This window comes from Oryza glaberrima, chromosome 6 (genome assembly GCF_000147395.1).
Source record: "Oryza glaberrima chromosome 6, OglaRS2, whole genome shotgun sequence".
In the NCBI taxonomy this organism is placed as follows: domain Eukaryota; kingdom Viridiplantae; phylum Streptophyta; class Magnoliopsida; order Poales; family Poaceae; genus Oryza; species Oryza glaberrima.
This window is the reverse complement of record NC_068331.1, coordinates 22,755,123-22,781,077: the sequence shown is the minus strand read 5'-3', so window position 1 is coordinate 22,781,077 and position 25,955 is coordinate 22,755,123. Positions and strand designations below refer to the sequence as shown.

General features: G+C 43.6%; 3 protein-coding genes and 1 long non-coding RNA gene across 12 annotated transcripts; 2 read left to right on the top strand and 2 right to left on the bottom strand.

Moving 5' to 3' along the window:
* The first annotated feature begins 1,105 nt into the window (after window positions 1–1,105).
* LOC127777773 (phospholipase D alpha 2-like) lies at window positions 1,106–6,095 on the top strand. Its single transcript, XM_052304390.1, has 3 exons — window positions 1,106–1,381; window positions 1,480–3,421; window positions 5,397–6,095. The coding sequence occupies exons 1-3, from the start codon at window positions 1,271–1,273 to the stop codon at window positions 5,840–5,842; spliced, it is 2,499 nt and encodes an 832-aa protein (XP_052160350.1). The 5' UTR covers window positions 1,106–1,270; the 3' UTR covers window positions 5,843–6,095.
* Window positions 6,096–8,622: 2,527 nt separating this feature from the next.
* LOC127776617 (uncharacterized) lies at window positions 8,623–14,890 on the bottom strand. Of its 8 annotated transcripts, none has more exons than XR_008018196.1 (10): window positions 14,753–14,890; window positions 13,557–13,796; window positions 13,214–13,282; window positions 12,998–13,123; window positions 12,728–12,906; window positions 12,393–12,428; window positions 12,139–12,258; window positions 10,907–11,317; window positions 10,745–10,829; window positions 8,623–9,798 (listed from the first exon to the last, which is right to left on the bottom strand). XR_008018196.1 is itself a non-coding variant. In XM_052303095.1 (9 exons), the coding sequence occupies exons 4-9, from the start codon at window positions 13,067–13,069 to the stop codon at window positions 9,775–9,777; spliced, it is 516 nt and encodes a 171-aa protein (XP_052159055.1). In that variant the 5' UTR covers window positions 13,070–13,123; window positions 13,214–13,282; window positions 13,557–13,796; window positions 14,753–14,890; the 3' UTR covers window positions 8,623–9,774. The 8 variants fall into 8 exon arrangements, 3 of the variants coding, with proteins under 3 accessions (XP_052159055.1, XP_052159053.1, XP_052159054.1); XR_008018194.1 differs by having other exon boundaries at window positions 10,907–11,164; XR_008018198.1 differs by having other exon boundaries at window positions 10,907–11,164; window positions 12,139–12,241.
* Window positions 14,165–15,823, top strand: LOC127776616 (ethylene-responsive transcription factor WIN1-like). The gene is made up of 2 exons (XM_052303092.1): window positions 14,165–14,495; window positions 14,729–15,823. Exons 1-2 carry the CDS (start codon window positions 14,413–14,415, stop codon window positions 15,375–15,377), a joined length of 732 nt encoding a protein of 243 aa, XP_052159052.1. The 5' UTR covers window positions 14,165–14,412; the 3' UTR covers window positions 15,378–15,823.
* LOC127776618 (uncharacterized) lies at window positions 15,604–22,499 on the bottom strand. 2 transcript variants are annotated; one of them, XR_008018199.1, is made up of 5 exons: window positions 22,356–22,499; window positions 20,111–21,601; window positions 17,303–17,585; window positions 16,176–16,255; window positions 15,604–15,683 (listed from the first exon to the last, which is right to left on the bottom strand). It is a non-coding gene; the product is annotated as an uncharacterized LOC127776618 (long non-coding RNA). The 2 variants fall into 2 exon arrangements; XR_008018200.1 differs by having other exon boundaries at window positions 17,303–17,520; window positions 22,356–22,498.
* Between the last annotated feature and the right edge of the window lie 3,456 nt (window positions 22,500–25,955).

Here is a 25,955-nt window from a genome sequence, read left to right as displayed (position 1 = left end):
ATTAGGAATTCGATCGTCTCAAGTTAGCACATGAGTTTTTTTAAAGAGATTTCCTATACAATTCCTTTTGTACTTTCAAAAGCGAACGGACTTAAAAACCGACTCAAATACGGATTTGTATTTCCAAAAGTGAACGAACTTAAAAACCGACTTATACACGGATGACGTACTAAAGTACTGACAAAAACATCAATTTTATAGTTGAGATAGAGATTAGAAGTCCGGCATGTATTTGGCATGGCCGATTAAAGTGATGATTTTTTATTCGTCGTCCGGATTAAAAACCGACTCATAGACAGATGACGTACCAAAGTACCGGCGAAAACATCTTTAATTTTTATAATAGTAGAGATGTGAAAAAAGCTTCATTCAACCGTTCGGAAAACTTGTGCTCACGAAAAATGGGGAATAGAAGATGTGAGATGTAGTTCAGAATACAGCCTAGTAGTCTTTTAACCATCTTGCTTAATGGCAAGTCCTATAATAATACTTATAATACTTAATGTGTTGCTTCTAAAAATACCACATAGGATTAGATGATGAGGTGAAAGAAATAAGTGAGAAAAAAGAATGTGAGCCACCTCTCATATAAGGAGCAATCTCCACACAAACCTCAAGTAAAATGAGATGAAAGAAAGAGGGGATTGATAAATAAATAAATAAATAAAATCATTTGGGTTAGCATGCTAGAGATAGTGTAGATGTGGTGTATTATATATCACATCTTATCTTATATGGATAAAATTAGATGTGTCAAATATCCCTACTATAAAATTTGTCCTAATATTCCGTCCATTCTTAATTGACCATCATTTTGTTAGGCTATCCATTCACTAGGTCTATTCGGTAATCGTTATATGTGTATAGAAGTAAATGGATATGACTGCATGCACACAACGTTTTACAACCAAAATACTCAAATCTTATCTAGATATGTTGCAGGAATTCAACCATGCGGATACAGTCACTACTACTTACGCGCCTTCGACATGTACTTAAGAAATAAAAACACTGAAATTAAAGTCATCCGGCCCCACCCTCACCCTCTCTAGCTGATGATTAGTCGATTACTGTTTTCCTATAGCCATCGTTATACACGAGTTTCTGTGGTGTTAGCGTTGATCTTTTGCTAATCTCTGAATCTAGAACGCGGTCGGCTGCCTATAAATTTGGTTGCTCGTCAAGCCTCTCATGCCACCATTAATTGCGAGCTGCTTCTTCTTCCCGTTCTTGTCAAGACTGAAACTCACTGGATCATCGAGGAGTGGCAATGGCGGAGCAGCAGCTGATGCATGGCACCCTCGACGCCACCATCTTCGAGGCCACCAACCTCACCAACCCCACCCGCCTCACCGGCAGCGCCCCCGAGGGCATCCGCAAGGTCAGCGACCGATTCCATGGAACTAGATCGATCGAACCTCGCCAATGTTTTTCTACTTCTTGGTTGCCTTCTCATGGTGTTTGTGTTTATGCGTGCAGTGGTGGGAAGGGGTGGAGAAGACGACCGGGGTTGGGCAGGGCGGGACGCGGCTGTACGCGACGGTGGATCTCGGCAAGGCGCGGCTCGGCCGGACGCGGGTCATCGACGACGAGCCGGTGAACCCGCGGTGGGACGAGCGCTTCCACCTCTACTGCGCCCACTTCGCCGACAACGTCGTCTTCTCCGTCAAGGTCTCGCTGCCCATCGACGCCGCGCTCATCGGCCGCGCCTACCTCCCCGTCGGAGACCTCCTGTCCGGCGAGGTCGTCGAGCGCAAGCTCGACATCCTCGACGAGCACAAGAAGAAGCTCCCCCATGGGCCGACCATCCACGTCCGTCTGCAGTTCAAGGACGTCGCCGTCGACGGCGACGGGAAGTGGTGGGGCGCCGGCGTCGGCAACGCCGGGTACGCCGGCGTGCCGTGCACCTACTTCAAGCAGCACACCGGGTGCAGGGTCACCCTGTACCAGGACGCGCACGTGCCGGACACGTTCGCGCCGACGATCCCGCTCGCCGGCGGCGCGCACTACCAGCAGGGGCGGTGCTGGGAGGACGTGTTCGACGCCATCAGCAACGCCAAGCACCTCATATACATCACCGGCTGGTCGGTGTTCACCGACATCACGCTCATCCGCGACCCGTCCCGGCAGCGCCCCGGCGGCGACGCCACCCTCGGCGAGCTCCTCAAGCGCAAGGCCAGCGAGGGCGTCCGCGTGCTCATGCTGGTCTGGAACGACGTCACGTCGCTGCAGATCCTCCAGTCGCTCGGCATCAAGTGGGGCTTCAGCCAGACGCACGACGCCGAGACGTTCCAGTACTTCGAGGACACCGACGTCCACTGCGTCGTCTGCGCGCGCCACCCCGACGCCGGCGGCAGCATCGTCATGGGCGTCAAGGTGCCCTTCGCTTCCACCCACCACCAGAAGACCGTCATCGTCGACCACGACATGCCGGCCGGCGCCGGCTCCGGCCTCCGCAGCATCGTCAGCTTCGTCGGCGGCCTCGACCTCTGCGACGGCCGCTACGACACGCAGTCCCACTCCCTCTTCCGGACGCTCGACGCCGCGCACCACAAGGACTTCCACCAGCCGAGCATCGACGACGCCGAGCTCGCCAAGGGCGGGCCGAGGGAGCCATGGCACGACATCCACTCCAGGCTCGAGGGCCCCGTCGCCTGGGACGTCCTCTACAACTTCGAGCAGCGGTGGCGGAAGCAGAGCGGCCACGCCGACCTCCTCGTCAACCTCACCGCCCTCGAGCACCTCATTGCGCCGCAGTCCGCGATGAAGCTCCCCGTCATCGGCAACGACGACCACGAGGCGTGGAACGTGCAGGTCTTCCGCTCCATCGACGGCGGCGCGTGCGACGGCTTCCCGAGCAGCCCGGATGCGGCGGCGCGGCTCGACCTCGTGAGCGGGAAGAACAACGTGATCGAGCGGAGCATCCAGGACGCGTACATCCACGCCATCCGCCGCGCCAGGGACTTCATCTACATCGAGAACCAGTACTTCATCGGGAGCTCCTACGGGTGGAGGCCCGACGACGGCGTCAGGCCGGAGGACGTCGAGGCGGTGAACCTGATCCCGAGGGAGCTCTCCCTCAAGATCATGAGCAAGATCGCCGCCGGCGAGCGGTTCACCGTCTACGTCGTGGTGCCGATGTGGCCGGAGGGCCACCCTGACAGCCAGGCCATGCAGGCCATCCTCGATTGGCAGAGGAGGACGATGGAGATGATGTACGCCGACATCGCCGGCGCGCTCAAGGCGAAGAGGATGGACGCCGACCCGAGGGATTACCTCACCTTCTTCTGCTTGGGAAACAGAGAGGTGAAGAGGAGTGGTGAGTATGTGCCCGGACATCACCCAAGAGATGGCACGCCATATGCCAAGGCACAAAAGACGCGCCGGTTCATGATCTATGTCCACTCCAAGATGATGATAGGTATGCTCAAATCTAGCACCGCAAATTTCAACCCTTCAATCTAGTAGTAAATCCTTTCCAAATTCACATCAAATTCTAGCTGATATAGGATAAACTAACTGGGTGGTTCGCGCAATTGCGCGGCTAGCACCCATATAAAATTATATATTTTTAATATGATTTTACTTAAAATTTATTAAATAGTTATCTCATTGTCTTAAAATTTTGAAAAAGACCAAACATTATCATCCCTTGCTACCCTTACTTCTGTCATATCATTTTTTTTATTACCTTGCTCGATCTACCACTGTTTCTATTCATTCTTCTTGGAACCTTTAAAAATTGGATATAAAAACTTATAGTTTTAGAGTTTATTGTTCTGTTGGCCTTCTTTTTTATAATTTCTAAAAGTCCCATCAAACGCTGCTATTATACTTCTCTACAACCATCCACTGCATCTTCTCTTTATTGTCATTGCTATTTTAAAACTCGAACATAATTATTGTTTAGGTTCGTTTTTTTACTTTCTAGAAGTTCCGCTAAAAGTCAGGGACTTTGTCACTATACTCCTCTACGACTCGCCCGCTGCTGCCCTTCTTTCTTGTCATTGAGATTTTAAAATCAAGCATGATTATCATTGGGATTTATTTTTTTTACTTTTTAAAAGCCCGAACCTTTTAAAAATTGAATCTTATAGTTTTTAGAGTTTTATTGTCTCGTTGGGTTTCATGTTTTTTATAATTTTTAGAAATCCCGTCAAACGCTGCCACTATACTCATCTACAACCCGTCCGCTGCATAATCTTTATTGTCATTGGGATTGTAAAAATCGAACATAACTACCGTTGGAATTCATTTTTTACTTTCTAGAAGACCCACCAACCATCGGCAACTCTACCATTGTACTCTTATACGACCCGCTGCCTCTCATTTTTATTGTAATTGAGATTTTAAAAATCAAATATGATTATTATTGGGGTTTATTAGTTTACTTTCCAGAAGTCCCTCGCCAACCGCTTTGACTGATTGCTTCACAACCTGCCTGTCGTCCTTCTTTTTAATCGTCATTAGGATTCTATTTGGTGTTTTATTAATATTTTTTAGATGTCTCGTCAACCGCCACCACTCTACTTCTCTGTAGGCTTGTTACTTAATTAATCTTGTCATGGTCTTTTCTTTCAATAGTCTAATTTTTATTACCAATTTTAGCTATTTATAAATTGTATTCCTAATTAAAATCTTTTTTCTTTTTCTAATTTCAGAATTTATTTTATTTATTATTATGTTCTTTTGATATTTTTATTTTTTATTTTCAATTTTAGTTGTTTCAAATTTGTATTCATACTTTAACTCTCTCTTTAATTTGCCTAATTTCGGATTTTATTTTATTCTTTATTCTGAATTTTAATTAATCTACCATTTAGTTCTTATATGTACTCTTATTTCAATATTGCTTATATTTAATTCCGAATTTAAGTTAATTTTAAATTGTATTCCTACTTGAACTCTTATTTTCTTTTCTTTTTTCTAATTTTATTTTTTTATTCTGAATTTTAATTAATCTCGTATTGGATTCTTTTATGGACTCTTCTTTCAATATTCCTTATTTTTAATTCAGAATTTTAGTTATTTATAAATTGTATTCCTAGTCGAACTCTTCTTTTTTCTTTTTCTAATTTTGAAATTTATTTTTTTATTATTCCGAATTTTAATTAATCACGTATTGGGTTACTATATGGACTCCTCTTTCCATATTGCATATTTTTAATTCCGAATTTCAGCTATTTTTATATTGTATTTCTAATTGGACTTTTCTTTTCTTTTTCTTTTGATTAATATGAGAATTTCTAACCTCCACAGCGAACGTAGTGTCTTCTTTCAAGGCTGTTTTAATAATATAATAGATAGATAGATAGATAGATGTTCTAATGTGCTTATCATGTCATTTGGTACCTGTACTTTTCAAAAAGTTTTTAAAAATTGTTCGTTTGTTTCAGTCGATGACGAGTACATCATCGTGGGATCGGCCAACATCAACCAGAGGTCGATGGACGGCGGCCGAGACTCGGAGATCGCCATGGGAGCATTCCAGCCACACCACCTGAACATCGGTGGCCAGCTTGCAAGAGGTCAAATCCATGGCTTCCGGATGTCACTATGGTATGAGCACCTAGGAGGCGAACCGCACGACGACTTCCTGCACCCGGGGAGCCTGGAGTGTGTCCAGAGAGTGAACGCGATGGCCGACAGGCACTGGCAGCTGTACGCCGGCGAGGAGCTCCACGGCGACCTCCCCGGACACCTGCTCACCTACCCGATCGCCGTGGCGAAGGACGGCACGGTGGCGGCGCTCCCGGGGGCGAAGTTCTTCCCGGACACCGAGGCGCCGGTGCTGGGGAAGAAGGCGATCAATCCGTTGATGACCCCCGATATCACCTCGTAGATCAGGTGAAAGTTTGTGCTGGTGGTGCATGCGGAGCAAAAGTTTGCAAGTCCTACACTGATGGAGTGATGCTGCTTCCATCAGAACGTGTTTGTTTTTCAACGGTGTAAGTTGTCCTAGAATGTCACCCTCTATGTAATGTTGAATCTTAATTCCATTGTCTAAAATAACCAAATTTGTAATGTTACTGGAACAAATTTTGTAATGGTGAGTATGCACCTGCAAATCGATCACCCAGAGGATGGCACATCAAGCTTGGCCTAGATAACTAGATAAGGCATTGAGGCCAACCAAATAAAACATGCCCTGGAGACTATTGGAGCTGAAGTTGCAAGGCTGGCCATAAAAATGTTTAGGGATTAGGACTCATTTGGATAATGGGTAGGAATGGGATTGGGATAGGGAAATGAGTGAAGGGCTAGGATGAGATAGGAAGAATGGAGGGCCAGGATTAAAAGTAACCTTTGAAAGGTACGAACAAAATTCCCAATCCTTCTGAAACGGGCCCTCATAAGTACATTCTTCTGCTAGCTTTGGTGGAAAGGAACAAGTCCATTTTGACTCCCTCAAATATTGCTCCAATCTAATTTATGTCATTGAACCGCAATACCGGATATCTTCACCCAAAAAAAACTATTAAAACCGGTGTAGTTTGACTCCCTCAGCGATTTTAGAAGGCAGTTTCGCTAACGTGGTGCTTTGACTTGGTCCAACCTATTGAGTCATCATGTGGGGCCCACCTATCAATGACCCTTATATTTCTTCTATTCCTTTCCTTTCCCCTCCATCAGATCTACGCCACGCCGCCGCCCCTCTTCCCCCTTCCACTCCACTCCGCCCCTCAGGGAGTCACTGACATGTGGTTCTCACATACTGACGCATCTGGTTGGACCAAGTCAACGTGCCACGTTAGCGAAAACCACTCTCAAAACCGCTAAGAGAGTCAAATTGCACCGGTTTTAACAGTTGATGGGTCAAGATATCTGGTATTACGGTTGAGGGATACAAATCAATTGAACCTATATTGAGGGAGTCAAAGTGATTTTATTCCTTGTTGGAAATGCAAGGAAAAAGAAGATAGCAACCCAGGTCAATTTTAGCCCAACAGGTGCAGGGTAATTTGGGCCAACAAATGGGTTATTTTGATAGAACAGGCCTCCAGCTATACGCAACGAGGAACATATCAGTTTCTTTTCTGAAGGAAGGGGGAAAATAGCTCTAGCTGAAGTATATCCTCGAATAAAATTTAGAAATATACATTATATACATGTTTTGAAAGATTCAAGAAAATATACGCGTACCGCAGTTCAGAAATACGCGACCGGTTGTTTTCCTCGGCATGGAGCCGCGAGACCGACGGCTGAAACATGCGGCATACTGGCCGGTGCCGCACAGCCGATCTGCGTGACCGTGCGGTGCCGCGTTGCCGGCGGGATCGACGCAGTACTGCGCGCTCGTGTGTCGCGGGATTGTTCCAGCCATCGGTCTCTATACCGCGAAAAAAAAATCGGTCACGTATTTTCAAACCGCGGTACAAGTATAGTTTCACAAATCTTTCAAAATCTTGTATATAATCATAAAAACGTAAAAAAATAATGTACATTTTCAAATTTTATTCGTGTATCCTCTAGTAAAAAAAATACCAATCGTTTCGGAAATATTTTATTGGGTGTAGATAAAGATAGTGTGTGTCGAATTAGCATAATAATTTTATTGTGTTTAACACAAAAAATAGCGATCAAGTCAATAGATTAGGGTATTCATATGTGAACTACTACATCATACAGTTAACCGTAACATGAATGTCTACAGGGCCCAGCTGTTCTTATCTTTGATAGTTCAACAGCTAGCGTTACTAGGCAGGCAGCCCATGCGAAGTATTGAATCAGGGCAGGACGTTGCTGTTCCATCTCTTCCCATCATTGAGGTCGTATGTGATTTCCTTTTTATTTTAATGTTTCATAACGCATTCATTTGCTTGCACTATCAAAGCAAGAGGCCATCAAACAAGAAACTGTTCATCGCAGCCTTTGCCATTGCCTAAAGCAAACGTGCTGTAGAATAAATGAGAACTGTTCACTCGAGCAGTCGAGCTTAACTTGTGGCAGAAGCCCAGAAAGATACCAGAGACAATTGCTACACCAGTTTGCATTTAGTGGTCACTGTTTCCTGGCTGAAGACAGAATTTTTGGAACGCATGAATTTTAATTTGATTTCGACTCATAAACTACTTCAAGAAAGAAATTGTATTTCAGACGAGCCTACTATTGGCGTGAGCAATAAAATGCATATATTTTTCCAGCTTTTTTTTAAGAACATATTTTTCCAGCTTTAAATTCGAGATGACAGACACAGGATTTCAAGGGTAAGTAGTCACGCAACAATTGCAGATAAAATTCACCGGAAGAATACGAGATAATATCAGGAGTGGATTTGTTGAGGGAAAAAATGGGTTGAGAATGAAGTATTAGGCCAAGTTTAGAATATGCTAGGTATAATATAGCTACGTATACTATTTTTTTTTTTAAGAAATTGTTGCGTATTCACGTGAACACCGAGAACTCCCTAGGTCCATCCCTGAGAAACTTGTATAGATTAAGGTCCCGTTCGAATAAACTAAAAAAAGTGGACAAACTTTTGATAAAAGTGGCACGTTTTTCAAACTACTAAACAATGCGTGCGTTTTGTGCAAAAACTTTCTATATGAAAGTTGTTAAAATATCAAATTAATCTATTTTTCAAGTTTGTAATAATTAAAACACAATTAATCACACGCTATTACCACCTCGTTTTACGTGAAACACTTAATCTTTTATCTTCATCTCCAGGAGATTCAAACACCACTTAATTTGATTCATAGATATATTTTTTTTGCCATAGTTGAGTAAACATGAGCTTTTACACACAAGAGGTACTCGGCAGTCAGTGGAACAACAGTAGATACTAGTACTAGATTAGATAAAAAAAGAGTAAAGTGCACGCGTGGTCCCTAGACTTGTGTGGTGTGTCAACTAGCTAGGTCTCTGAACTCTTAAAATGAATTTTTGAATCTCTCAACTTGTCTCAAGTGTCATATAGGTCTAAATGGGTTTCAACCCGCTCCATGTACTGATGTGGCAGGCCATGGTGGTGCCTACGTGTTAGTAGAACCGATATGTCTGCCACATATAGAAAAAAAATAACATATTTTTTCTCCTCTCTTTTTTCATTTATTTTTTCAAAATTAAAAACATCATTTTCTCCTCTCTTTTTAAATTTTATTTTTTCTACATGATTGACATGTGGATCCCACTAACACATAAGCATCACCGTGGCATGCCACGTCATCTCACGGAGCGGGTTGAAACCCGTTTGGATTTCTATATGACACACATGACAAGTTTGGGGACCCAAAATACATTTTGAAAGTTTAGGGACCTAGATAATACATATATATATATACACTGCCCGTGCACTTCACTCTGAAAAAAAAACTAAGAATCTAGCTCCAGCTTCTAGCACCTATCATCCAGGAAAGAACTCGACTTGCCTGTTCAAACAGCCTACTCCAGCTCAAAAGTATCAGCTTAAGCCAAATAAACGACACCAATCAAGGGTTAGCCAAACATCAACCACATCAGGTTGAATATTTAGGTTGATTTTCTAACCAGAAAAGCTGGAGCTGGAGCCATGTGAAACACTCCATAACAATAGCAGGACCAGGGCGTGCACCGTTCATCATGCAAGGAATATACAATTTTTCTTAAGGAGGGCTTAGAGGACCCAGCACAGCAATGGAGGAGAGAAGTCCACATTGTCTCCATCTTAAATCTTGGCATGTTTCTGGGGGAGGAGGAGATGGAACTTGACAAAATTATCACCACTCATTCACTCACAAAAAGTCACTATAAGGATCTCAGGTTGTGTTTAGATCTAAAGTTTGGATCCAAACTTCAGTCCTTTTCCATCACATCAACCTGTCATACACACATAATTTTTCAGTCACATCATCTCCAATTTCAACCAAAATTCAAACTTTGGATCCAACTAAACACAGCCTCAAGCTTTCAACACGGTAGCTCTATGTAATAGTGTGCACGCATGCCTGCCGTTTGTAGCCGCACATGGGCGCTATCTATGTGCAGACGTGCAGTTAACCTGGGACCAAAAGGACCGGACGGAACAACTCAGCCGGAGTAGCCCGGCAGCGAGAGTGGACGTTGCCACACGGCAGAAAGGCTTTACACGGTACCAAGATTCCAAGACCCCTCAATGCATCAAATCATTTCTATCGATCCACACGTCTACATAGATCAAAACAATGAAAAATACAAAGTACATCGAGTAGTAAGAATGAGAGAAGATATATCTGATTGCGGGGTGTGCATGTTGAGGCTGGTTTGTTCAGAGAGAACCTCAGATCCTGGGAGAAAGTCAGGTCAGGATGCAGCTAAAGCTAACACTAAACAAGGCAACAACTACTGGTCTACTGCTGCTATAACAGTGGTGCTACCACCTGGATGCACTATAATATATGCATCGTCATCTGCATGTAATGTAACTACCCGTCGACAGCCTCATAATTATGCCCGGCCAACTCTCCTGGCCCTTCTCCCCTAACGTTTTCCCAAGTTTCCATGCCAACGCTTCCGGTGTCCCCCCAAGCAATATTGGTGATCATGGCCAGGCACGTACTGACGTACGTATTCACACATATAGATTGTTAATTACCACGACTTGACAAAGCAAATTAAGGCTAGCTACAGCACAGCACAGAACTATGACCCATTCTTAAATGGATCAAACTATGGACAACAGTGGCTAGCTACGCTAAAGCACAAGCCAAGCAAAACGTGTGCGCCTGATTGGCCAATCGATCCTCACAATTTACCCATTGAAAGGAACGACGTTATTAGAAATTACCTCATCAATCGGAGAGAAAAATGAAGATCCAGCCGTGTTCATCGATTGTCCACGAAACCTCGAACATTTGCAGCCCAAAAATATCCTGTACAATGCAGCGAGAGAGCAATTAATCAAGGGGTCATTTTCGATGAGGCATAAGGCGCGTATACTGATGCTGACCTGCCGCTCGCTCGCGCACTCGATAATCGTCAAGAAATTGGCCACGTCAATCACGGCCACGCTATCACACGCCAGCGACCGACGCAGTCGGGCACTATGTGTGTACACAGGGTTGGTGGATCCGTGTGCATATATGCGAGGATCATATCAATGCCCGGTCCAGTGATCAGCTCACTCACTCACTAACTCCAGGCCAGCTGATTTGCTGATTAATTCCCATCGGTTGATGCAGCATGGCTAGTGAGTAACGAGCTACATCTGCATGCATATATTGATACTACCTCCGTTTCAGGTTATAAGACTTTCTAGCATTGCCCACATTAATATAAATGTTAATAAATCTAAATATATATGTGTGCCTAGATTCATTAACATATATATGAATGTGGACAATGTTAGAAAGTCTTATAACTTAAAATGGAGGAAGTACATATACAGCGACAGCTCTAGTAAGGCCGGTGCAAGAACAGAAACTACATATTTTCTACAACTAGGTATTCATGCACGTATATTTATGCAGTCATATAAAGTTCTGTGAAGATTTCCAACAAGACAAAGTACAGAGCCAACTCAAGATCAAATGATCAATCGATCGAGCCCTAGCTAGCTTAGTTTTCGTGTGACCAAGGTGGCATGCTGGCATTGTACCAGCAGTACAGCGTACGTTCTGGTAGAAGCGAGTGGCGTTTGGTGCTGACCCAACCCAAAGCACGAGAAAGCCCCCCATCGTAGTTAATTCGCACTGCTTAAAAAGTTCAGTAAATTTAACCACCACTACCAGGACTAACTTTATTGCGCTGCTGTCCTAGCTAAACCTGCCCCTCATCCCTGGGATACTTCAGGTTTCAGTGAAATAACCCAAGTTAGAGCTACCCATGCATTCATAGGATTTGAGTACTTAGTAGTTAGTAGCTAGTGTGGCAGTGGAGATCCAATTAATCTACCACAATTCGAGCACATGTAATGTACTACCCGCAAGGCAGAGCTAGCTAGCTACTCTTCTCTCACCGAACCGGATGCATTTGCCCCGTTGAGTGCTTGGCAAGGGAGTGATCACTAACCACTGGCCAGACAGTGCCTTCTAGTTGCACGGGAACAGGATTAGCAAGGGGATTAACTCCTAGATGCAGGTTTTGGGCAAGTCCCCAACAACTCAAAGCAGTATGTGTAATTGTGTATGCATGATATAATGCAGCTTGTTGAAGCAAAGGATGCGGTGTAGAACACTGTACCTCTTGTGGACTTTGTTTCTGACAGAGGTGTGGCAGGTCTGATCATCGTCATCCATTTCCTGTAACCAAAGCCGCCCAACTCGGACTTGCCCCCACCGTTTACCTGCAAAAATGTGAAACCTGCAGAAAATGAGATTTAATCATCATCATCATCAATAACTGTAGTGTCAGTATAAATGCTGAGAGTATACAGATCAGAAATTTATATATAGGGGATTATCTGCAGGTGTATATGTTGTGTACGGGCGTGCTACCTTGCAGTCTGCCAGGCTGACAAAGAGCAAGCAGTCCTGAAAGAATAAATGACAAAGAATTCATAAGATGGGGTGCCTCTTCCTTTGAAACATTAATCAATACATTTAAACCTAAGTCATCAACAAATAATAATAATAATAATAATTTAGATCTCCATCCTATTCTTGAAGTGTGGCAGTAGATGATGAGGTTGTTGATTATAACTAGTAATTATCATACCTGTCACATAATTGTGAAGGTTTGAGCTAGAGGGACCCTTAAGATTTTCTTCCTTGAATCGCTAGTCCTAGCATTTGTACTGACAGTGTGGTGTACTGGCGTTTATAGTGCTCACCTGTCAACGGTTTTTACTGGACGACAGGTCCTGACAGTCCTTGGCAACCACCACAAACCTGCCTGCACTTTTCCAAGTAAAAAAAGGAGTGCGTGCATGTGTACGACGAGCAGCAGCAGAAGAAGCTTCCATCCCTGCAGGAACTCACTGACACACGTATCTGTGTGGAGCCGATGGAACTGTAAAAGCACCCGGACGGAAGCCCCATTCAATTCGATCGGCCGGACAAACAATGGCAACGAACTCACTCCGCCATTAACTCCGTTTCACCTTTTTACGGAGAGAAGAGCAAGTTCTTCTGCTGCTGCAATGCTGTGTGCGCCTTCCTTGCCGATGCGCCATGGATGGATGGATGATTGGCTGCTTGATTGGGGCAGTTATTGCAGGCCAACTGCTCTGTCGAAAGAGTGTCCCTCGGAAAGTGGCTTTAGAAGTTGGAGTAAACCTTGCAGTGCATGGCATACATACAGCATGGAGTGGTATTACCTTGGTTACGAACGCCCATCAAGTCCATTTCTGGAGTAGTACACACTGTCCAAGCTTCAGTGTTTGTACCTGGAAAGAAATGCACATTAGCCATATGCGCAAGGCAAGGCAAGGCATTGAGCAAAGTTAGATTCATCAGTTACTAGTTTAGCTAGTTAGCACATACACACTACTGGACAATGACTAGCGAGTGAGCTTAGCTAGCTGATCGGCGACAAGTGACAACCAGCTAGTTAGCAATAAGAGCTGGTGATGGTTAGCTCATCTCAGTTCATCCTTAGGTTTTCCTCCAGTGAAGGCCATAAATGAGGTCGCCAAGGGCGTAGGTGGGGGAGTTTATTACCGGCGTACTGGCAGAGAAGGTGGTTATGCCGCTCGCCACAGTTCACCGACAGCCCACCCCAGCAGCCCATGAGGGCCCCCCATCCTCTTTCCATCTCTCTCTCTTCCACTAATCTCACCAAAGAGTCTTCTTCACTTCCTTCTCTAGGCTTATATTAACAGCTTATTTCTGATCTTTCTCACATGTTCAGTTTTATCTCATCCCTCCTGCTAGATATTACTGTTGCTGGCCCCAACCACCCTGCATGGATTACAACACAAGTTTATCAGTACCACTGTGGTTCAAAGTAGTGTATGTACTGGACTCGTGGAGTTATGACCACAAGGAAATTGACCAGAAAGTTAATTACAATGACTGAAGGTGTGTACTCACTTGGTCCTGGCAGAGTAGGAGAGTACACCAACTAGATCTGAACCCTGGTGTGCTACTGTACCAAAAGGCTAAGGCCACTGACAGAGGAGATACGTGACAGACAAGTCCCAGTTGAGTTACTGTCCAACCCCCAAATCTAACCCTCTTCTACCACCACCCCCACTCGTGCGCCACAGCGCTCTCACACGCGCGCCACACTCATGCCATGTATGTCTATATATATGTATATATATGTGCATCTATATATCTTAGCCACATTGAACGCACGCTACACTGCAAGAAAGGCAAGTATAGGGGTGGCAGGTAGTTTATATTCACTGGAAACCGAGAGCTTTACTCCTCCCAGCACTCCACACTAGGAGGAGGCTCACTGTCTGACTGACTGGCTGCTGCTGCTGCTCATTCCTTCTCCTACTCTGCCTGCCTCCTCTGCTGTGTCCTTGGGAGAATTCTGCAGGGACAGTATCCCTGCAGAGGTGAGATCATGGGACAGTCGAAGAAGAAGTTCCGCGGAGTCAGGCAGCGCCACTGGGGCTCCTGGGTCTCCGAGATCAGGCACCCTCTCCTGTAAGTCTCTATCTCACTAGTGATGATCACTAGCTAGCTATGTTGCTCTGATGTGTTATGCCACTGTCGTGATAGATACATTTTGATGGATAGCTAGTGGTTCTGGTTTGTTGTTGCTTTCTTTCTTTTTTTTCTTTCTCTTTCATGGTATGTTAGTAGCTAACTCAAGGTGCTTGGGTGCGTGCATGCATGAATGATGGATGATGTTTTTTTTGCTACGTGCGTTGTGGCAGTAAGAGGAGGGTGTGGCTGGGTACCTTTGAGACGGCTGAGGAGGCGGCGCGGGCGTACGACGAGGCCGCCATCCTGATGAGCGGCCGCAACGCCAAGACCAACTTCCCGGTCGCGAGGAACGCCACGGGGGAGCTCACACCGGCGGCTGCGGTGGCAGGGCGGGATGGCCGTGTCGGCGGCGGCAGCGGCAGCTCGTCCTCAATGACGGCCAACGGCGGCGGGAACAGCCTGTCTCAGATCCTCAGCGCCAAGCTCCGCAAGTGCTGCAAGACGCCGTCGCCGTCGCTCACCTGCCTCCGCCTCGACCCGGAGAAGTCCCACATTGGCGTCTGGCAGAAGCGCGCCGGCGCACGCGCTGACTCCAGCTGGGTCATGACCGTCGAGCTCAACAAGGACACGGCCGTGTCGTCGGCTGCGACGGTGGCAGCAGCAACAGCAGCGTCGTCCAGCGACCAGCCGACTCCGAGTGACAGCACAGTCACAACGACGTCCACGTCCACCACGGGCTCGCCGTCGCCACCACCTCCGGCAATGGACGACGAGGAGAGGATCGCGCTGCAGATGATCGAGGAGCTGCTGGGCAGGAGCGGCCCGGGCTCGCCGTCACATGGGCTGCTGCACGGTGGTGAAGGTAGCCTCGTCATCTGAATTCCGGAAGAACAGGAAAGAAATTGAAAATGCAAGGTTAAAACAGCATGATCAGGTCACCATCTAAGATCAAGGATCTGGTAGGGTGGTTGGTGCACAGGCAGTTAAGATTGCTACATATGATAGGTATATCTCTATTACTACTACATATCCAGCTTAATTAGGAAACAATTATAAGATCGATTACTACTGTGTGAAGTGAAGCTGTGTATTTATTAAAGACTTACTTGTATGTACAAGACGTCCCCGTCATTATAGTCATACTGGTGAAAGCTCTGCTATGTATCAACGTCATCAGAGATCAGACTACATATATATAAGTGGTGTCAACTTCTAATAAAAGTAAATAAAAACATTGTAATTGTGTACTTTTGTGGCTTTGCTTTTTCTTTCAGACTACTTGCTGGATTTTCATCAAAAGAAGATGAGGAATATGATGAAGGTGATATTTGTGAATAAGACATGTTTCCTAAATGGTTTTAAAAGAAAAAAGACATGCTTTATAGGATAATACTCCTACAATCATGTCTATGAACTGTTCATCTTATCCAAAGATAGTAGTACTCCAAGATTGGAAAATTATGGATGATTGTCATATTAAAGACAAACAAGCAGGAGAAATATTTTTCTTCCTGCATCACTCCAATTCTCCAACCACATGAGTCCACTCAAAGGGTTAATTGATCAAATGATTAATGCAATGGAAAGAATTTGGTAAGATAGACATGGTGCAAAACATAGTTTACTGGAAAAAAGCCGTAATTTCCGTTACTACAATTCAGTAAAATAAATCCATACTCCAATGTTCTGGTTCTGTTCTGTCTTCTCACTTTCATCAAGGGAACCACCTAGTTTATTAATAGGAAATACACCAATTCCTGCAGGAAAAAGGTGTTCCAAAGGAGGCCTTAGCATAGTAAAAACTATAATGTTTTAGAGCAGTCGTTGCCACCAGAAAAAGATTTACTTGTGTCCACTTAGGGGGGATTTGCTGATAGTTAAAAGCAATAATTATGCAATAAACAGATGGCCATAACCCACAAGGCATCAACTAAATTGCGACAGTGCACCAGACTACATGCATTATGTCAGTGTGTTTATTCACACACAAATATATAGCAGCACACCACACAGTACAAGCAGTGGTGTTTCTAACTGTGATGCCAACCCTCCGAAAGTAAAAATGGTGACGCCAATCCAGCACAAACAACTTAAAGAACTTCAAGATAACATCATACGTGGCATATCAAATGAAAAAGAATGAAAGCACTGAAATGGATGGCAAAGATCATGGTCCCCATATTATTTCCCCTTCCTAATTTCACAACATACAAATAGGAGCAATGAAGCGCGAATCAGCTCCACAGTTGGTTCTATAGGTTGGTAATGCATGCAGTCAATGCGAAAGGGCCCAGTCAGTTAGTTGGTCAGTCATAAAGTACGATCATGTCAAAAAAAGAAGAAAAGAAAATTAACAATATGAGAGGATACACTATTCTAAGGTCTTGGATGTTGATGAAAACAACAAAGGCACTACATTTAGTAGTACACGAAATGACAAAATGGCATATGATTAAGACCTTAGTGAAATTCAACGATGGCCAGAACCAAAAGCTATGCTTACATAGTGAGCCAACATTTAAGTTTGGATGCTTAAAATAAACAAATTGGTTTGCCTTTATCATCATGTCCTTTCAGCAGAAAAGTGCTCACCAATTTGTGTCTCAATCCATCAAAACCTAATAAATGGGTTTCTTGCATAAAAACCATCAAACTCAAATATGACAAATAATTCTCCTAATATGTGCTGCAGAACAAATTGTTAGGTGTATGATGTTCACCTCATAATTTAGAGATTTGATACTCATGCTACTGCTCCTAAATTTTGGAAAAGTAACAGCTCACAACTAGTTTCGCCTTGATACCTTGTGGTGCCACAGTAGCTGGTTAAGGACCTCCCATGTTGCAAAAGCATGCATTGAATATGTCCAGTAGGATAGCTGTATCGGTCCCCACAACATTAACTCTGCCCTTTGCTTCAATCTCATTCGAATCAATCTGGTGATGTCATCTTAATTAAGATTGTAAAGCATATAGCACCAAGTTACGCTGCGCTCTTGACACTGTCATCCGCCAGATCTACCTAAAATAGATCAACACATGGTCCATGTACATGCCAATTAATCCATTAATGTCATTGTCAAGTGGCTGTGGACGACAGAAGTGTAGCAAATTAGCAATGAGCCAAAAAGAAAAGGAAAACTGGCTTGTTTCAACTTCTGACTAATGAGAAAGATACTCAAGTACACAAACATGCGCTGAAAACAACATATCATAACTTGTATCAGTAATAAATAAGCATTTCAAATGAGCAACATTCCAATTCCAGGGGGCTTTCCGTTCTTTAAAATCTAGTAAAGAAGTTACCATCTGGTGAGCTTTTGTAATTATTCTTCAAAGCATGGGTAGATTAGTTGGTTAAGATATCTATTTAGTGAAGAAACTACAATTCTACTAAAAAATATGTAAAAGAGATACAGCATGAAAGAATTACCCACTAGTCTATCAAAATCTGGGAAGATGTCAATGAAATATGGATTCACAATGTACAGAACAGGTGGCCTGCTTGGCTTCCATGTGTAAATATACTCTCTAGACTCTAGACTTTATCCAGTCAATCTTGTAGCAAAAGATTTAGGAATCAAGTCTGACACAACAATTTCTGTAAACAACTACCCCTTTTTTGGCCTCTGTAAACAACTAGCAGTAGACCAGCCAGTGACCCTAAATGCAAAGCGTTGGCAAGTATAACTGCTACTGCATGACAAACCCTTGCCCCTCTGAGGGCATAGTACCATGGCCGGGTGGTCCTAGTTAGTTGTTACATTTTGATGTACTTACGTCCATTCAAAATGATTACATGCTTGGCATGTCATTATCTTGGTTCATTTAGCAACCAAATCTGTAAAAAGTCTAATTTTTAACAATCAGTTACATAAAAGTCAAAGATATGCATAGTCGTCTTTTACAATTTACACTACCTTATTAAACCCCACTTTTATATTGTGGGGTATATGTGCAGACAAACTTTAGTAACTTTGACTGATATACTGGATTGAACACATGGAAGTGATACCGGTGGGTAAATTGCCAATGATAACATTATACTTTTGCCAGATTTTGATCGTAAAGTATATAATATATTAATGACTAAGTTTAAAACTCAAGGGCTGAACATCAAACAGAAAAATTTGTAAAAATAATAAAATGTATAAAACTATACAAGTCTAGTTTGCTTTCACTTTTTCAAGTCAAGCATTACAAGCCAGCAACAGCAACAAAAAAAAAAAAAAAAGAAGGGCCAAGTCAGCTTGTTTCCAAAAATTGTTTACTTGGATAGCTGCAGTTTTGAGTTTCATCACTTCAACTCCTCAAAACTATGAAGACCAACCATTTGGAGACATATTTAGTATATTGCTACCCAAGTCATTGCAGAGAAGCGAGTTTCTCAATATAAATGACCCTGTGGCCAAGAAGTAGTCTAAATCATTTCATTTGCATGTTGTTAACCCCAATGTAGTTGTCAGTCACCCGATGCATGTGTTTCAGAAGCATGGTAATTGAGTAAAGCGATACAATGACCAGCTGGTCAATTTAACTAACAGATTTAACTGTGTAAACTCATATGAACAATCAGTGACTGCAAGGTTCAACTATTGACAGACAAGAACACAGGTGTGCAGCAGGCACTATGATGTATCACATAGACCAGAGGCAATGCTGATATGCATTTCCTTTCAGATGTTTATTGTTGAAGTAATGAACAAATGGCAAAGTAATAGAAGTACATATTGTCTGTCAACCACAGTGTAAATGTAGCCCAATTAGTTCTCAAGTAAATTCAATTTATCCATATAAACAATTCCTATAAAAAAAATTTAACCACCCAATGATCAAATTTAACCAAGCTACACCACATCTTTCGTTGTTTTGTTCTGTACATATCCAAGAACATCCAAACAACAAGTTTGAATGTTTAACCCATATAATTAAATGTGCAAAAGTGAAAATAAAACTATATTATTGCAATTCAGTGAAGGGAAGTAAAGGAGAAATCTAGCCAGACTGGTGGAAACAAGCTAATTATTGCTGTTCCCGGCAAAGACTCAAATAGTAATAGCTTAGAACAGGTTGGCAAGTGGCAATATAATTAATTTCCTATATTCTGGAAAAAAACAAAAAGTAGCACAAAAGTATTGTAAAATGCAAATAGAGATAATAAAGTAAGGAAGATAAGCTATTCCATGCCACACAGGAAAAGAGCAATTTCCAGGGCAAAAGAGTTGATTTATGCGCAACTATTATATAAGCGAGATAGGAGAGCGTATAGTCTTTTAAGGAGGAAATAAACACCCAAATTTCGAGCTAAAGAGGTCCCAAACCTGGGTTGGGGGGGGGGGGGGGGGGGGGGGGGAGGGCCGTTGCCTCCACACCTCACAGGCTCCCACCGAGTGAGCTAGTCCCAGTTCCATTTGCAACAGAACATTGGCAACCAATATCCATGTCATTTTGTTTAAAAAGAGTGTAGAGCCACTTCGAAATATGGTAACATATCATTCAAAATTATTTGCATGAAGCAAGCACAGAACCAACAGAGCTAAAGCTATATGGCACCAACTCTAATAGATTTCATATAAATTGAACAATGGAGTGAAGGAAAATGAAAATCATACCGTTTTTATTTGACTCATGTAGACACAAGAAATATGCGCCAGATAGTTTATACTTTTCATATAAAAATATGCTATAAAAGTTGCATGTGGAATTGTGGATCCTGCAGGCTTTCAAAACCTGAACAAGCTCTCTCTGAAAAAGCTTCCAGTCTTCATTTCATCATAAAGAAAATTGGCATATCCTAATCACCTATTCAAGGTACTCTTGCAATTTGCTGAAGATATTCACTGGTAGAATTCAACCAGTTAAAAAAAGACCCACCATACTTTTAAGATTCATGATCTGGTAGAAACAGTTGAAAGTATCTCCTCTATTGGCACTTTCAAACTGTCCTCTTACCATGGACGGAAGCAACTTTTCAACATAGTAGCACGGATTTGCTTCAAGTTTATCTGCTTTAGAAACACTAATTAAAAATGAGGAAGAAGTTCTTATTCTAGAATCCACAAACATGACTGCTAGGAGTGCTATTATAACATATGTTTCTTCGAGAACTCCAGAGTGGTGACCAGCTTACTGCATATATAACTTGTTTGTTCGGTCTAGGGGTTCCCACAGGTATATATTGTAGTACTACTGAAAATTTGTCAACACGCTAAGAAAGATAAATGAGCTGAATGCTGAATATCAAAAAACTAGGACAGAGAAATGGCTTGAATGTGTTGTGTTGCATGGCCTGGCACTCGACTAAATCCCCTTGGCCATCAGCAATCTACAATCAGCACCATCAAAAACTGATGCAGAATGTCGTTAGGTTTCACATTGTAAGATCAGTCAGTTTACTGTGACTCTGTGTGTGAGAGAACACATGTTTCTAATCCTGTAGTTCTCCTGACTCCTGAGAAGACCAAGAAAAACTGATATAGAATGTCGCAAGGATTCACATTGGCAAGATCAGTCAGCTGACTTGTAAATCTGTGTCAAAGAACACTTGTTTCTAATCCTGAAGTTCTCTTGACTCCTGAGATAAGGAACTCCACTGCAGTTTTAAAATGATGAATCCTTACCAAGCTGTCAATCACTATTGAAATATCTGTTTCGTAAGCTGATATCTAGCATCAGAAGAAACATTATATTCCATTGTATACTGCCAAATGGCTTCCATGCATACTCATGGGGGAAGGCATAAGAGCATTGCAGAATCTCCCCTGCAAGTCATATGTGATTGCACTTCTTGATCTTGCCAGTACATGATATAGATAATAAGATAAAGTGGGAAACAGCTGCCTCTAGAACATAAGCTCTCATCAACAATTACAATTTCAGCAACGGTTTGCTCTTCTACTGCTAGCTTCCGCTTAGAAGCAATGGACGTGAGACGGATGCTCTTGAAATCATCATCAATCTGGCCACACTTTCTACTGCCATCACCCAATGGAACACCTTAGGAAGGGTTTCTCCCAGCTCAAAATATATTGGCAGGAAAGTCTTTCAGGCTGCAGAGTAATAGCCAGATTCCTTAATCAGAGGCATAAGGGAGAATAAGGACCCTGCATCATGCACATTGCTTTGCAAAGTTACATAAAATCAACAGTTACAGTGCCAAAACACAAGTAATAGATGAAATCATGAAAGCTGGGATAGTAACATATAGCCAACTGTACTAGTTCAGCATTGGACTGAGAAAAGTTCTAAATAACAGATTCTACTCACAGCCTTTAGCACAAAAGCTAGCCGATTCTACTCACGTGGAATAAACTGTAGCAAGGATCACTGCACTGCAATTCCACACATAACTCTCTTCAAACACCATGCAAATAATTAGTTGCTTGCTCAACGCAACTCTACAATTTTTTGGCAGAAAAGTTAACCCAACAAATACAGCAGAACCGACTAAAATTTGCCGTTAACAATCACAAAAAACAACAACAATCACATTTGCACATTCGATGCAGAAACCTCGAACCAGTCAACTCCTGCACTCCAGCCCATTCCGATTTCCGAACCGCACCTCCCTCCATTGACGCGATCCCTACCACGGTTCAGAGAGCAGCTAGCTTTGCCTAACCCTGCATCAAGCTAAATCTGCATTCCGTCTCGAAGCCCGCCCCCATGCGAATCGATGCGGGTCGCGGCGTTGCTAGCACAACCAGCGCGGGCGCCCGGCGATCTACCAGGAAAAAACCCGAGAGCTCAGTTGTGCGCGCGCGGCGGAAACCCCTCTCGTGGCGCAAGCGTAACCCCCGACACCGCCGGCGCAGAGCAAGGCCGTGTCTAGTTTCAGGGTTGACGAGAGAGGCGTACCTCGCGGCGCAGCGGAGGCCGCCACGCGCGAGGCGGCGGAGCTCGTTGCCGGCGGCGAGGGGCGGCTCGCCTGAGAGGCCGGCCGGGCCGGGAGCACCACGGGGAGAGAATAGAGGAGAAAATTGACATTTAGCCATTGTCAAAACGGGGTTTCGCTAGAATGCCACTTCTAAAAGTGGTTTCGTTAAAATGCCACCATCAAATAGGAGCAACATGTTGTAAAGCCATTTCATCCATTTCTTCTCGGTTTAATGTTTTTGTAATATCTTTTCTTGCTGAGATGACCAAAATACCCTTGATCCTATCTCATCTCTCATCTCTCATCTCTGTCTTCCTCTCTCCGTTTGGCTCGGCGGCGCGGTTCGGGATGGGGATGACGGCGGCGCGGCTGGGGACGGGGACAGCGGCTGCGCGCCCAGGGATAGGGAAAGCGGCGGCGCAGCTGGGTACGGGGAAGGCCGCGGTACGGACAGGGACGGCGGCGACGCGGCTGGGGACGGGGAGGCGGTGACGTGGCTGGGGACGGGGACGGTGGCAGCGCCAACATGGTTAGGGCAGGTGGGGATGTTCTCCTACGTTGATGCAGATGGCTCCGCCGTCCCAGCAGCTCCGCCAAGCCGAGCAGCCTTCCCCAACCCACGCCGGCGCCGTCCCCGTCCCCAGCCACGCCAGCGCTGCCCACCTCATCGCCGACCCCATCTCCATCCTCCTCGACGACCTCCTCCTTGAGTGCCTCGCCGGTGTCCCCTATGCCACCCTCCCACAGCTCCCCACCACTTCACCACGCTCGTTGCCTCCGTCGCGCCCACGACGAGCTCCGTCCCTCATTCCTCACCCTCTCCGTCAGGCCTTGTAGAAGATCCTAGTTGTAGCGCCTAGGGAGAGATCATCGAAGGCGATGAGGTAGGAGGCCTAAGGCCACGGCGGAGGATGCCGCCTCAGGAACGGTGGCGCGGAGGATGAGGACGGGGAGCCAACAGATGTTGGCATGGTGGTGGTGATGAGGACGAGGAGCCGGCGGCCACCGACTATGCCATTTTTCTACGCAGCTACGCCCCGCCGCCGCCGCCGCTACGCTCCACCGCCGGCGACTGGATGGGAATCGATCCCCTTTCTCCTTTCTCCTGTAAAGTCAACAAAATGGCCATGGGCACATATGTCAGAGCATGATGGAAAACATTTGAAAATCAATTAAAATGGTTGAAATGGCATTCTAGCAAGTTGGCTTCATTTGACAGTGGCATTATAACGAAGCCATATTCGAGAGTGGCATTCCAGCGAAACCCCATCCCGAACATGGCTAAATGTCAATTTTCTCGAGAATAGAAAGAGACGAGAAGAGTTGTAGTGGGCTGGGCTGGGTCTTCTCGTGGGCTCTTGAAGCCGTGATTTGGAGTGGAGTTGGGGTTCGCGGTTGTATTCCAGGCTGGGCCAGATACTTCTCTCGGAATTCTTTTTATTTTTCTTTTTTATATGTTTTTGGTTTTCGCCACTGAGACTGGGGGTGGCTAATGGGGTGGCTAATGGGCGCGCGCGCATGCCGGCGCGCGCCAGCTGGCCCCCTCCCGAGCGATTCTTTTTCCTTTTATTTTTTTGCTTTTTTTTTCGTTTTCCCTTTTACGTTTTTTCTGATTATTTTTTTAATCTTCAACATACGTGTTTTCAAATGTTTGGACTTGAAAATTTTCAAATCTCGAGTTAAAATTTTCAAATCTCGAGCTGGAAGTTTTGAAATCTCGAGTTGAAAGTTTTCAAATCTGAGCTGCAAGTTTTCAAATCTCGAGTTGAAAGTTTTCAAATTCTAATTTGAAAGTTTTCAAATTTTGAATTGAAAGTTTTTAAATTTGAGTTGAAAGTTTTCAATTCTGGGTTGAAAGTTTTTCAAAGTTAAGATGAAAATATGAAAGTTTTTAAAATTGACTTCAAAAATTTCAAATTTCGAGTTAAAAGTTTTCAAATCTGGGTTAAAAGTTTTTAAAATTTTACTCCATGTATAGATTTCTTTTCAATCTTTTCAATCTGTTAAACAAAAGCTATCCAAAAAAAATCTTACGTTAATTATCGTTATTATCTCTAACTAACAGGATTAGTTAGTAGGTGTCTCCGAGAAAAAATCCCGCCGCGTGCTCGTTGGCAGCGCATACGCGCGAGCTAGCTTTTCCCCTGAGACTGAGAGCATATGGTCATTGTATGATTCATATGAGAGAGCATGTGCAATAAGGTCCAATCAGCAGACGGTACAGCTATCCACGTCAATATAATCTAAACTGAAAGAGTGAAATGATGAAAGAAAAAGGAAGGGCGCTAATCCTATCGCCTAGCGACACACACAAAAGGCATTGTAGCCAACATTAGAGCAGGTACAATAACAGGCTATAAGCCAGCTATAAACATATTTTAAAAAGATAAATGAAGAGAGAGAAGAGCAGCGGGCTACAGATTTGTAGCCAGCTATAGCACGGACTTCAAGACACAGTGTGCGTATGACAGGTGGGACCAGGTATTAATAGTGTAGTATGTAGCTATTATATGAATGGGCTATTAGATTAGCAATAGATAAATTAAAGCTAGTAGTTGGCTATACTATTAAACTTGCTCTTACCATCGGTGTTGGCTGCAACAGGCATTGTTACACTCCCAATGCACTGAGTAGAAAGGATAGAATGATTGGTAGAGATAGAAATTAGACTAGTAGAAAATTATAAAGTGATTTATTGGAACCCGTGTGTACCTACTCAATAGCAATAGCTATTGTACATTCAAGCTCTACTCCTATCTTTTACTGAGATAAACATTTTTATTGCCGGCTACTAATTGTACTGAGAATAGAATCATGTGGAAGCTTGTACAATGTATAGGACTAGTAAAGTTCTATGGATGAGCCCACTATGTTGGTGCATCAGCCTTACGGCCTCATCTTTTCATTTATACTTATACTTATCAGCTAAAATTTAATTTTTTAATCTTAAATTTAGAGTTGATTTTAAGATTTTCTCGTCGAAGTTTATTTTTCAGCCCTTACTTTTTGGTCACTAAGAACACGTATATAAAAGTTTTATTCATAAATTATTTTTCGTTTACAAATATGCCGAAACGATGGGGCCTTTAGATAGGTGGGCTCAGACATACTCTCTCCCCTAGAGCTAGGCACTATGACTAGCATCTAGGGCATGTTTAGTTCCCAAAAAGTTTTTCCAAAAACATCATATATATCGAGTCTTTGGAGACATGTATAGAGCATTAAATGTAGATGGGAAAAAAACTAATTGCACAGTTATGATGAAAATCGCGAGACGAATCTTTTGAGCCTAATTAATCCATGATTAGCCATAAGTGCTACAGTAACCCGCATGTGCTAATGATGGATTAATTAGGCTCAAAAGTTTCGTCTCGTGGTTTACAGGCGAGTTATGAAATTAGTTTTTTTATTCGTATTCGAAAACCCCTTCTGACATCCGATCAAACGTCCGATATGACACACAAAAATTTTCATTTGACCAATAAAACAGGCCCCTAGTTCTACGGTGGAAAGGGATTAGAACAAGTGCTACAATATGCATAGAGTCAATCCTACCTCCTTTTCTCTCCTATAGAACCCCT

Excerpts from the sequence above, each read along its gene's own strand:
- LOC127777773 (XM_052304390.1), top strand. The coding sequence starts at position 1,271 with ATGGCGGAGCAGCAGCTGATGCATGGCACCCTCGACGCCACCATCTTC. Across the intron at positions 1,382-1,479 it reads CCCCCGAGGGCATCCGCAAG|TGGTGGGAAGGGGTGGAGAA; the intron begins GTCAGCGACCGA and ends TTATGCGTGCAG. Across the intron at positions 3,422-5,396 it reads CCACTCCAAGATGATGATAG|TCGATGACGAGTACATCATC; the intron begins GTATGCTCAAAT and ends CGTTTGTTTCAG.
- LOC127776616 (XM_052303092.1), top strand. The coding sequence starts at position 14,413 with ATGGGACAGTCGAAGAAGAAGTTCCGCGGAGTCAGGCAGCGCCACTGG. Across the intron at positions 14,496-14,728 it reads GAGATCAGGCACCCTCTCCT|TAAGAGGAGGGTGTGGCTGG; the intron begins GTAAGTCTCTAT and ends GCGTTGTGGCAG.
- LOC127776617 (XM_052303093.1), bottom strand. The coding sequence starts at position 13,069 with ATGGCGCATCGGCAAGGAAGGCGCACACAGCATTGCAGCAGCAGAAGA. Across the intron at positions 12,907-12,997 it reads GCTCTTCTCTCCGTAAAAAG|TTCCATCGGCTCCACACAGA; the intron begins GTGAAACGGAGT and ends GTGCTTTTACAG. Across the intron at positions 12,259-12,392 it reads TCAGCCTGGCAGACTGCAAG|GTTTCACATTTTTGCAGGTA; the intron begins GTAGCACGCCCG and ends CATTTTCTGCAG.